At 37.4% G+C, this 12,665-nt stretch overlaps 1 protein-coding gene and 1 long non-coding RNA gene across 3 annotated transcripts in view; both read right to left on the reverse strand.

The window, feature by feature from the left end:
• Positions 1 to 6,429, reverse strand: part of LOC134742451 (trafficking kinesin-binding protein milt) — a 68,430-nt gene extending 62,001 nt beyond the window's left edge. The window contains exon 1 of one of the 2 annotated variants that reach the window (XM_063675621.1): positions 6,342 to 6,429. Coding sequence is in view for 1 of the 2 variants with exons in the window: in XM_063675618.1 (XP_063531688.1) it covers positions 2,263 to 2,269 (7 nt within the window). In the remaining variant the exon portion in view is untranslated. Of the gene's footprint in view, positions 1 to 2,262; positions 2,411 to 6,341 lie in introns of those variants that run through there. The other variant, XM_063675618.1, reaches the window with a different exon arrangement.
• Positions 6,430 to 10,523: 4,094 nt separating this feature from the next.
• Positions 10,524 to 11,263, reverse strand: LOC134742557 (uncharacterized). Its single transcript, XR_010127946.1, has 3 exons — positions 11,135 to 11,263; positions 10,733 to 10,924; positions 10,524 to 10,663 (listed from the first exon to the last, which is right to left on the reverse strand). It is a non-coding gene; the product is annotated as an uncharacterized LOC134742557 (long non-coding RNA).
• Positions 11,264 to 12,665: the final 1,402 nt, after the last annotated feature.

Consider the following 12,665-nt stretch of genomic DNA (forward strand, 5'->3'; position numbering starts at 1 on the left):
CGGGCCCTGTAGAAATTGTCGGTTATAGTATAGTTCCGCGCCCGTCCTATCCATTTCGCGTTAGCAGCTAATCAGAACTGCAATTCTTTAAGCTTAATTTCATATGCCGTGGCCACACTAACGGGAAACGGTGGCAAACGCAGTTGATAATCGCGATAATCCCAGTGTGGCTGTATGAAAAACGTCGAATTTACGCGATAATTAACGCGTTTCCCGTTTGTATGGCCCCAGTATTATACAAAATCTACTTCCGGGCGTTCCACTAGTTTTGTTATCAATTCTTTTTGTGTAGAATTTTTAGTGAAACACAAGGAAAGCAAGAACGATGACAAGTTAACCTTTTAACGTCTGCACAATTGCAGTAAACACAAAAACCGAACTCGATTTTGTCATTCAATTGTATTATTCACTAATATACTAGATATAGTTTGTTAAAAATAATGTATAGCTCAAAGTTATTGCTTCATATAATGTTTGGGATAAAGATTCTTCAGATTTTATTTTATTTCATAGAAATTAGATAAAATGAGAGTTCTTTACCACCACACGTTGCTTTAGATTAAATGTAATCATAATTAAGATTATTAAAATATAAATGTTTAACTTAAAGAACAATGATTTATCTACTGTAACGTTCAGCCAATTAAAAATAACTTAACATCCGTTATACGTCCCATGCATAAAATTGTTTTTTCCATTTTATTGGCCATTATAATATACGTAATCTTAACCAGATAACGAGAAAGTAAAATCTTATTATCTATTGTAGATAGTAATCATGTTTCGTACAGAAGTCGATAGGTATATTTGATATTGATTATAAAACTAAGTGAAAGTCGAAGGCACGGTATTGTAGAATCGTTTGTCAAAAGCTCTTTAAATAGAAACAGTGCGAGGCCACACGCACAGGTCTCCGTTTCTTTCAGCTTGCCAAACACTTGCCTCAAACTCAATAATACATACGATTGATATGGATCATTAGCTCATATTTATACTGGTTGGTTTGACCTATTAACACTTGGTGAACATTGGGAATAGGGCCAGTTTGCTGTGGAGGCGGCACAATACGGTCGACGCACTCGTTCGAACTACCAATAAAAATAAGGATGTCGTCAATATGTTGGCAGCCACCATCGCGGGGTCACCTCCGTCCCGGGTCGCCTCATGACGTAACTGTCTCTGGCCTTGATGACGCATTGTAAAGGGCCTGACGATTATGATAGACCATAATTCGCGCAACTATGTAATTGTCACGGGCCTCGCAGAAACACGTTTGAAAAGCGTATTTTTTACAATGAAAACTTTATTGTATGTAAACTGCGGTGAACCGATAAGGCTTCAGACGCAGTAATTATTAGAATAAGACAGTAGTATGCATTTTTTTTTGACACATATCCGCATCTCTGTCTGTAGGCCGAGCACATGATTAGCGCGACTGACATGACTAGCCCGGCTGATGGTTTGTGTAATCACTAAAGTGTGGACGCATGTTAATCATAATAATCATCATCATAATATTTTTATTAAAAAGTAGGTCTGTAATCTTTTGTAGGCACTATAAAGACGGTATAATACCTAATGAATAAAAATAGTTCTCATACGTCATAATACGTTGGTATTGGATTGGGTTGGTATGCGAAGACATCCTTCGAGCAGCAAAATATAAAGTCGCAGGTTTTTTTACATTTTAGTTCATAATACCATTAACAACATCTGTATTACTAGTTATACGTATATATGTTTTAGAAGAATAGCAATGTGCACCGAAACGTAGCCGAGCAATGATTATGTAACATGTTCAGCTGATGTACAAACAGCTGAACATGTTACAAACAAAGAATTATTAATAGGTAGGGTTTGCCTTGACATTCAATTTCACTGTTCTTATTTAGGTACGTTATCAAATACGTTCAATTATTATCAGTGCCCTATAATGATGTCAAGTTCTTGCGTTGTTTACAAGTATTGAAATGAGGGCATTGCTTTTACATAAAAGTAGGGTACATACACCGAAGTACGAAATATCATACAATAGCAATTAGTACCTACTTTTGTTATGCATGGTACTTTAACTGCATTACAACATTTATAAGGAGTTAAACACATAACATGTCGCTGTCGCAATTGGTGCAACTCAATGAGTTGAATTCCAACATTCCTCAAACAATGAATAAGTAGTTGTTTTAAGTTAGTTGTAATGTTATTGAGTGGGGGTACAAATGTATTTAGGGTCATGCCGATTTTAAAACTTCTGTGCAGTACCTTTCATTGCTCAGCCTTCTTACAACTCCTTGCCGAGATAGGACTATTCCAAGCCCAGCTCATTAGATCAAAACTTATGAAAAACAGAAGAAAACTAACATACCTAATACCTAATTGCACCACATACGTATTGTATAGGTACTTAATATGCTCAATATCAGTATTTTTTTAGTTTAATTTTGAACACAGAATCAGCCAGTGTCAACAAACATACGTCAACAACGTTAGAAAAAAGAAAAAAGAGGAAAAGTAGCGCAAATTGGTTCGCGCGTTTCAGAGTCGCGTTCGACGGACGCGCGGCGCTAGACTGGGGTGCGCGCGCGCCGCCCGCCCAGAATAACCGACTACTGGCACGTAGCCAGTCACATGGCAAGTTAGATCGTGACAAACTAGCTCCCCATTCATAAGAATAACCCACCCTTTCTTCGGGTGAGTATCAGGTGGAGAGAAATGCAACTGGCCATACGCGGCAATTTATTATAAGTTATAAAACAATCCGAGTCCCTTAGTTAGAACAAGGTTTAATGTTTGGCGAGTTTCCGCAGTTGCCACGAATTATGTTAATCACTGATTTAAACTTTCACGATTTTTACTCATTATTATTTACAACGACGGGACTTAATCGCGTAAAATAAGTTTTAAATTTACGCGATTAAGTCCCGTCGTTGTAAATAATAATTATGTTAATCGTTAATAACATTTTTTTTTTCAGTCATATTAATACAATCACAGATGATTATGGTAAGAACCTGGTCTATCTACTATTTTTTAAGTCGAAATACTATTATTACGTCTTATTTTTTGTATTATTTTATTTTACTTCAATTGATGATATGTAGTTATTTTAAATGAATTACTTCTTTATTAATATTACACTTATGAAATGCAAAATTTGTAATTTTTTATCAATAAAGGAATATGAAATAGAATCACATATATTATGTTTCAGTATACCTAATAAGGTACGCGTAAGGCCAGCTTGATGGAACCGTGATAGCTAGACAGTTGAAATTTTCACAGATGATGTATTTCTGTTGCCGCTATAACAACAAATACTAAAAACAGAATAAAATAAATATTTAAGTGGGGCTCCCATACAACAAACGTGATTTTTTTGCGGGTTTTTTGCGTAATTGTACGGAACCCTTCGTGCGCAAGTCTGACTCGCACTTGGCCGGTTTTTTTATTGTTTTTCCCAGAATCGGTTAACAATTATGTAACGCATATATTAATTTCAGGCAAAATAGAAAAAATCATGCATTCAAGGGTTAATAAATTATACCTACACTAAGATTCTAGACGAAACCTTAAGTGCACAAGCGTGATCCTCCTACCAAACCAAATAAACAAAGCACTTAAAAATGCTACCTAGTATCTACGCTGTTCTTAAAAACAGTCTCGATTGATACGAACTCGATTTGGTTAGTGCTGACGCTGACGCATTGATCTGTAGAATAGACTATCTATAAATAGTAATTCGTCATTCCCAGATCAACTAACTTACCTCACACTTCAACAAACATCGGCGCATCACGTATTACTTTGCTTCTACCAATAAGAAAAAGGTAAATAATTATATAGTGTCATTGTGGACAGTGGGTGGACAACAATATATGTGTTTCCTCTTACAAACTAAGTTGTAATCATATGCGCTCCACCATACATTATACATATTTTCAGCTCTCCTGCAATTTTATTCCCAGTATACTTTGATCCCTTTATTTCGTAGCAACTATTTCTTATTATAATCAATTGTCCTAGTAGTAGAGTCATTCTTTATCTTACAATGCGTTTTGCAAATGCAATCATAGTTAATATTGTCTTCGGTTCGGTTCGGTTGGCAATCATAGTTATTTCTACGCAATCTGGCATCGTTAACAATAGTGTGAGAAAATGTGATTGATTGTTAACGATATACCGATGCCCGCTAGTTCCAACCAAGTTTTTGTTTCTAGTGGAAAGTTTGATTCCGAGTTCTTATCTGGACTACAAATGATATAAATATAATAGATTACATAATAATCAGAATAACAGTATGTATAAGATTAAATAAAAGTGTATCCACATGATATTTAATTTAATTTTAATAAGGAATATTACGGGAAACTGCGTAGGGGGCAATCTGAGGCTCTATCGCGAAACAAGAAAATCGAAATTTCGTTATCTAACATCTCTGTTACTCTTGCATATTCGAGCGATAAAGAGGCAGATAGCGAAATTTCGAATTCGCGTTTCCCGGTAGGTCCTCTGTAAACAAACCGCCTTGATGCATCAATGTCATATTTTATTATCTCTGTTAAAGGTACAATGTATAAGTTACTCTATGGCAGGGGTCGGCAACCGCGAGCCTCCGGGTTACATCAGTCCTATGTCACTAAAGTGATCGAGTGAAAAAGAAAAGTCTTTCATTTCAATTAAATTTTTTTGGAGTTGGGACCCATTATCACAAGATCTACATTTAATGTACTGATCACTCAATATGCACAGACGTGTGCCAATATGAGTGTCTGCCTATCGCAATGTAAGAGCGCGCGAAGCGCGCTGAATGTCGTGTTTCGCCCGACCTTTAAGTGTGAGGGGCGCCGCAGGCGCCCTGTATGTAAAGAGCGCGCGAAGGGCGCTGAATAACTGTAAGGGGCGCCGTAGGCACCCTGCATGTAAGAGCGCGCTTTCGCGCGCTGAATAACTGTGAGGGGCGCCGCAGGCACCCTGCATGTAAGAGCGCGCTTTCGCGCGCTGAATAACTGTGAGGGACGCCGCAGGCGCCCTGCATGTAAGAGCGCGAAGGGCGCTGAATACCTGTAAGGGGCGCCGCAAGCACCCTACATGTGAGAGCGCGAAGGGCGCTGAATAACTGTAAGGGGCGCCGCAGGCACCCTGCATGTAAAAGCGCGCTTTCGCACGCCGAATAACTGTGTGGGACGCCGCAGGCGCCCTGCATGTAAGAGCGCGCCAAGTGCGATGAATGTCGGGCTCCGCCCGACCTTTAAGTGTGAGGGCCGCCGCAGGCGCCCTGTATGTAAGAGCGCGCGAAGGGCGCTGAATAACTGTGGGGGACGCCGCAGGCGCCCTGCATGTAAGTGCGCTCCAAGCGCGCTAAGTAACTGTGAGGGACGCCGCAGGAGCCCTGCATGTAAGATGAATAACTGAGAGGGGCACCCTGTATGTAAGAGCGCGCGAAGCACGCTGAATATCGGGCTTAGCCCGACCTTTAAGTGTGAAGGGCGCCGCTGGCACCCTGCATGTAAGAGCGGGCGAAGCGCGCTCTGAATTTCGGCACTTGACACTTGACAAACGACAATGTAGTACCTTTTGTCTAATAAATATACGAAATATTAACAGCGTGCGGCCCGCTGCAATTTTGCTAACCGCTATGTGGCCCTTGGCTGCTAAAAGGTTGCCGACCCCTGCTCTATGGTTTACTAAAAAAGGCTAGTGCTGCACTCTGGTGGCAGAATATTGCAGTAATATCACCTATTTATAGAACAAACTGTGTTTGTTAAATATTTAGGTAGGTGTTAAATATTTACCTCAGACCAATTTGAAATTCGAAAGACTTAGCTAGCAATAAAACACGTCAGCCTAACTACATCGATAAGCGTTTTTTTTTCTGAAATGGTAACTGGATTATCTAACTTATCGTAAAAGTATACGATGAGGAAGTGGCTCAGTGAACATACGCGGATTTATATGTACCTATCTACTGTACCAGTGTACAGAAGGCTCACTGTTAAATTACACGAAAATCGTGCTTTCTCTCACACATAACATGCTCGCTTATGCTATAAGTAGTCCGCGTTGCACTATTGATGACGGATGGATATATTATATCATTTTAGCCAGGCCGAGCTACTTGTAAAAGAAACGCCCAATGTTAAGCCTTCTAATGTTGTTAACCAATTCATTGCAGGGCAGTTGTCTTTATACTATGTACATATTAACAGTCCGAGCAAGAGTGCATTTTCAAGCTAAGGAAGCGGGAAGAAGCGCTGCGAAGTGCACCGTATGCGCAGTGAGGTGTAAGGTAAGATGAATTAATTCGTATTGGGCCTAAGATAAGTAATTTTAATAAAACTTACCAGTAAGTGTAGCGACGTGACGTGTTTTGCGCGGTGCTAGCGAGGGCGCGCGAGTCGCATCCTGGAGGGCCGCCAGCTTGACGACCTCTCCTGCAAAACATGTGCTACTGTAATCACAAAAATTCAATGTGCCCGAAAGATGGGACAATGGGACAGACACGTCATGCTTTCACTCAATGAAGTGTATAAAAAATGTTATGCTTATGTTTTCCTCATAACTTATATCTGTAAAAGCTATAAGTAGGAGTAGGACCATGAGTACTGTACTCAGAGGAACGCAAAAAAAAAGTTTAATTACTAATATTGAAATTACTTTAAATGCTGTAGTAACTAAACCTTTTTTTTACGTTCCTCTAAATTTGTCCATGAGTATAGATACCAGCCTTCTCCTTCTACGAAGAACAGTGCAAGAGAAACGTAATTACTAATTAGAATGCTGCATGACTTGCAGTGAGTCTGGCTAAATGTTCTAACCCCACTATAATGTTAAGCAACTATATTCAGTCTTATCTTAAGATTTTGAAGCAAATTTTATACTAATTGGGATAAACAAGATAGGCGTGTGAGAAATGTTGATTTCCATATTGAGAGTAAGACTGTTTTTGTCAAATGTCCACCAAGTACAATAAGCAATGGAAGTAACTAAGTGGTCAATGAGTCGCCGAACCTAACACACACTCTTAGTCATAATATCTAGTTATGTGCAGAACTCTGAACATCTCACCAAAATAGCAACTTCTGCTGCTTACTGTATTAACATATGGCAGATGGATTAATTGCCAGCCATTGGGGTTCTTATTAACATTTTTTCAAAGTACCAAACAAACCAAAACAAATATACCAATTTATCTATCTTGCTAGATGCATATTCCCCAAGCAATATAAGGTAGCTCAAGTGAGAAAACAATAATATTGTGCCTATGCCTCTAGATTAGTGTTCCCTCCTAGAAGAAATATGTTTATGTAAATTATGTAGTTCTTCATAATATTTGTCTGTGTTCTATTTACTTTAACTAATAATAAAACAAAGAAAACCTGCTCTTAAATCAGCCACCCCTATAACTCTGTGCGAGTTAATTCTTGAGCCAAGCTATGATTACTCTGCTCTCATTTGAGCAACATGATGTTGATGACCAAACCATCCTAATTACCCGTATTGTAATTTAAACAATTGCTATGATAGTACAGACAATATATTTATTTATAAATAAATCATAATGTATATAATTGTTTACATGTATTGTAAACATTTCATAATGACATTATTATTATTTTTTATACCACGTCGGTGGCAATCAAGCATACGGCCCGCCTGATGGTAAGCAGTTACCGTAGCCTATGGACGCCTGCAACACCGGAGATATTACACGCGCGTTGCCGACCCTTTAAAAAACTGTATTGTCCACTTAAATAAAATTGAGAATATGTAGACTGGTATAGAAGTGGGAGGAAAATTTAGGACAGGTTACCAATATACCTATTGAGATGCATTTACTTACAAATCCAGTGTAAAGGATATTGTTTCACGGCCTTTTTCTTGAAGTTTAAAATCTGAAATAAAATGTAAATTTTACAACTACTGCTTCTAGTCTGTAGTCAATCAGGCATCAAAGAAACCTGAGAAGTAAGTACTAAAAATAGTTGGCATGTTTTGCCTTGGCATCTATGTGAAATTAGATTACCAAATATTTTATCTATATGCTATACAAAACACACTACATTTCAGTCACTTTACATCTTGACTAAATGTCATATAGATGAATAATGTATTTAAATAATTACTATAAAATGGGTAGGTAGTGAGACAGAAGGCCAGATAGATTATTGACAAAAAACTTGATGCCCCAAGAAACTTGCTTCATCACTCAATACAAGGATTAGGAAACTGTTGAGCCAACCAAACAAATAGCTCAATTCTAGAGGCCTTGGTCAGTCTTCTGATGCATAGAAATAATTGATTGTTATCAACAAGTTGATTTAATAAATAAACACTCTTTAAACAGGCCCATTGAATTTTGCATTTTATTTGACTTTCTTAATTGTCCCCGGCAAGCTCGGCCAAATTCCACCTTCCCAAACAAACATAGTTCCGCTCTCATTTCAAAACTACGAGTTGGATTGTAATGAAACTTTGCACTTACAATGGCATGAGGTATATCTTGGTCTGAAATTGGTTTATAAAGCTCCAGTTTATAAAACAAACGAAATAGAGCAAAAACAAGTTTTGTATGAAAAACTTAAATTTGCTGTATTTTTTTAACTATGGTATCTGAAACTACATAAACTAATTACAGACATAGATATACCTTATCTTATTGTAGGTACAAAGTTTCAGAGCAATCTAGCTGGTCATTTTAAAATGAGAGTGGAACTATGTTTGAATGGAGAACTGAGCTTGCCGAAGACCCATAATATCAAATGGAGTTTTCTAAAATCCACCTGTGAAGAACAAAAGCTAGAAATTTACTATAAGGGTATTACATGATTTGATGACTTTATTTCCATTGACAATAAAAGGAACATTAAATGAAATGCACCCTTTCATTATGATAATTAATAAACCTATAATACCATCAACCATCTGATACTTTACATGATTCAAGATGAAGGCATAAAATAATTATCAATATGTTAACACTGGTTCATGATCATAACACATTATGAGCGTGCAGAATGATCTTGTGATGCAACAAAAGAGTGCCAAGGTTAGCTCACAATTCTGAAAATGGTTGTGGTACATTAACATAAAAAAAAAGTTTCATCCTTTATTAACCAAGATTTGTTTACCATGGAAGAAAAAAATTAGCAACTGTTTATTGTAGTTTATAAAACCAACTTTAATACAAAAACTAAATTTTCATTACAGTCATCTTTGATAATTATTTCATACTTCATTATTTGTAATGCAAGTTTATTGCAAAGATGCCTTCATAAAATCAAGTTATGCATGGCCATTGTATGCTCAGATATCTCATGGTAATTCTGGTTGATGACAAACTCACGATAGTTACTCAAGCTCTAAAAATAACTATTTTACATGAATAATCAATACAAAACCATTCAGAAATGTAATTAATAATTAGGTATATTGCTTTGACCTCTGAACTGTCCATTATCAACAAACCAAAGAAAAGGCGTGTTTATCACATGTTGAGAAGTAATCCGATGATTTTCTTAAATATATCAACAAAGTAAAATTTAGAACTTACAATCATTATTTACATTATCATTGAAGCTATGACCTTGCTGGAGCCCAAAGTCGGGCCATCTCATTTAGCTCTCCTCGCTGAATAATGCAGAACACAGGTCGAAATCCCACTAACTATATTACTAATTATCACTGAACTGATGACGATAAACATAATACGATAATAACACAGCACCAAACAGTATCGATTTACGAAATTTGTGTATTGTTACTTTACGCTTTTTACGTTACTCGAGTAAGTATACGATCCGTTCGATTCGCTCACAAATTGACCGTAGCGCATGAATGACATAATTCGAGTTCCTTTACTTCACTTGACAGCTGGTATTGTCCAAAGTGAACATTAGCATAAGTTCCACCAAAACTGCGAAACGTAAATGTATTTCGGACCCAAATTCGTTCAGAATGAAAAACTGTCCGAGACACAATTATTGTATTGTGGTGTTGTTTGTTGTAATTATTGTGATTAAACCAAGTGAGTCTAAACCGTAAAATGATTTAATGTTAGTATGTCTCACAACAGTTTCAATTCGATTAAATTAGACAATTATTGTAATTTTTATTTCAATTTTTTTTAATGTGAAATCAAATGTAATATATAGTTGGTCAAGAAAATCCTGACAGTAGAAAAAGGCGCGAAATTCAAATTTTATATGGGACGATATCCCTTCGTGCCATAGACTTCGTGCCTACATTTTTTAAATTTGCCGCCTTTTTCTTCTGACAAGATTTGCTTGACCAACTATATTACAGTTGTCAAACCAAATTGTCAGTAAGTAAGAACAAAAAGAACTATAGGTACATATACTTATTATTTTCTTTTGGGTGCTAGTACTAGACTAGTACTAGCACCCAAAGTAGTAGTAGTACTACTAGTGTATGACAAAGATAGTATAATTCTCTCTGTCTATGTTTGAAATGAGATAGTCCTTTGACAAACTATAAATTAAACACACATCACATGTAATATTTATTTATTTTGTTTCTGTCGTGGCTCCGTCTTCTTTCATTTCACCTTTAAAATAAAGAGTTAAGGTAATGCCAACGACATAAATGTATGAACCAATCATTGTAAGTAGACTAATTGCAATTATTATCACTACCAACAGAAACCCTGAAAAAGTTATATTGATTATTATCAGTACTAATATTTCACGAAAACAAATATAATAGTTATTCTTACCTTCTAGTAACAAAATAATGCTTGTAAGACATATTACACCAGCAAAAATGACTGCCAAAACTAACATTACTGTTAGAACGATTACACTAGCAGTCATTGTTATTAACGTGGTTAGAAGAGGCCTTTCTAAAGAAGCATTAGTAATATTGCCAACCCATCTTTCTAATATGTCGACCGCAGCATTGGAGCGAACTGAAAATCAATGTTAAAAAATATATTTAATAAATATAAAAGAAATGGTTCGGAAGAAAAATGAAATAGCTATTACAACACCACTTTCTATATCTTTGTAAGCATTCATTTGTATTGTACTCTAAAAGATTAAAAAAATTGCTTTTATATCAATGTGCTGTAATAAAAACTGCTAGACGTTTTGTACCAATGATAATGTTGAGTCCTTACAGTGTTTTAAATGAATAGCGCTTTTAAAACTCTTTTCCATTACGAAAGTATTTGTTTCCCTTAACGATAGCTCGCTAGAGTAAATAAAGTACTTAAGTGTTTATTTATTACACTTTAAGATTGTCAACAAGTTGCTTAGGTATTAAAACTACCCCCCAATCATTGTGAAAAATGTTTCGATAACGTTTGTTCTCTTATTTCTATTTTCATTCTTAAAATCGAGTTTAAAGGTTTTCAAGTGTAATGATAATAAACAATAGCTCGTTCATTATAATGGCTAATTAAAAATTGTTGCTCTCTATATTATCGTTTTCCATGTTTCTATTTTATTACACATAAATGACACATAATCAGTCCACGGATGTAGAATTCAGTCTTAAGCTCGCTCCAGACTATACGGCGCGAAGCCGCGAACGCGAGTGTGTAGTCGATTTAGCGGATTAGCGAACTAGACTCCACACTCGCGTTCGCGGCTTCGCGCCGCGTAGTCTGGAGCGAACTTAATCATAAGCTCGACGAGCTCCAGGCGAGACACGAGACGAGCCGCGAGCCGAGCCACGAGGCGAGAGTGTAAGTAATCATAAGCTCGACGAGCTCCAGGCGAGACACGAGACGAGCCGCGAGCCGAGCCACGAGCCGCGAATGTAAATCTACAGCCATAAACCATTTTTCAGATCTGCAACGCTCGCTCCACACTCGCGTTCGCGGCTTCGTGCCGCGATTCGCGCACGAGTGTGACTTAAAGCAGTAACACACCATCGTACCGCACCAAGGTCATTGTGCGACGCACCCATAAGTAAGAGCGAGAAAGAGATATCGCTTTCTCGCTCTTACTTATGGGTGCATTAAAGCGCCCTCCAGACATCGCTTACCATCAGGTGATCCGTCTGCTCGTTTGCCTCCTATTTCATAAAAAAAAAAAACTCGCGTTCGCGGCTTCGTGCCGCGATTCGCGCACGAGTGTGACTTAAAGCAGTAACACACCATCGTACCGCACCAAGGTCATTGTGCGACGCACCCATAAGTAAGAGCGAGAAAGAGATATCGCTTTCTCGCTCTTACTTATGGGTGCATTAAAGCGCCCTCCAGACATCGCTTACCATCAGGTGATCCGTCTGCTCGTTTGCCTCCTATTTCATAAAAAAAAAAAAAAGACTATGTCCGTGAATCGCGGCGGCGCGCGAAGATGTCGCGACGTTGACGTATGATTCCACACTCGCAAACTTCACGGCGATTTCGCAGTTTGGTTCGCGCCAAGATGCATCAGCTGATCGAGTTTAACTGCTATATAGTTATCTATGGCATCATACGTGATTTATAAGATCGTAATTTCAAAAGGAAATTGGATTGCAATATAGTTTGTCAAAGGACTGTCTCATTTCAAATATAGACAGAGAGAATCATACTATCTTTGTCTTACACTAGTACTAGCACCCAAAAGAAAAGGATGAGTATAGTTTTTTTGTTTTCTTATTTACTGATAATTTGGTTTAACCAACTATAAATTTGAGCAACTGTTTTTCAAATTTAA

This window comes from Cydia strobilella, chromosome 6, assembly GCF_947568885.1.
Source record: "Cydia strobilella chromosome 6, ilCydStro3.1, whole genome shotgun sequence".
Taxonomy (NCBI): Eukaryota; Metazoa; Arthropoda; class Insecta; order Lepidoptera; family Tortricidae; genus Cydia; species Cydia strobilella.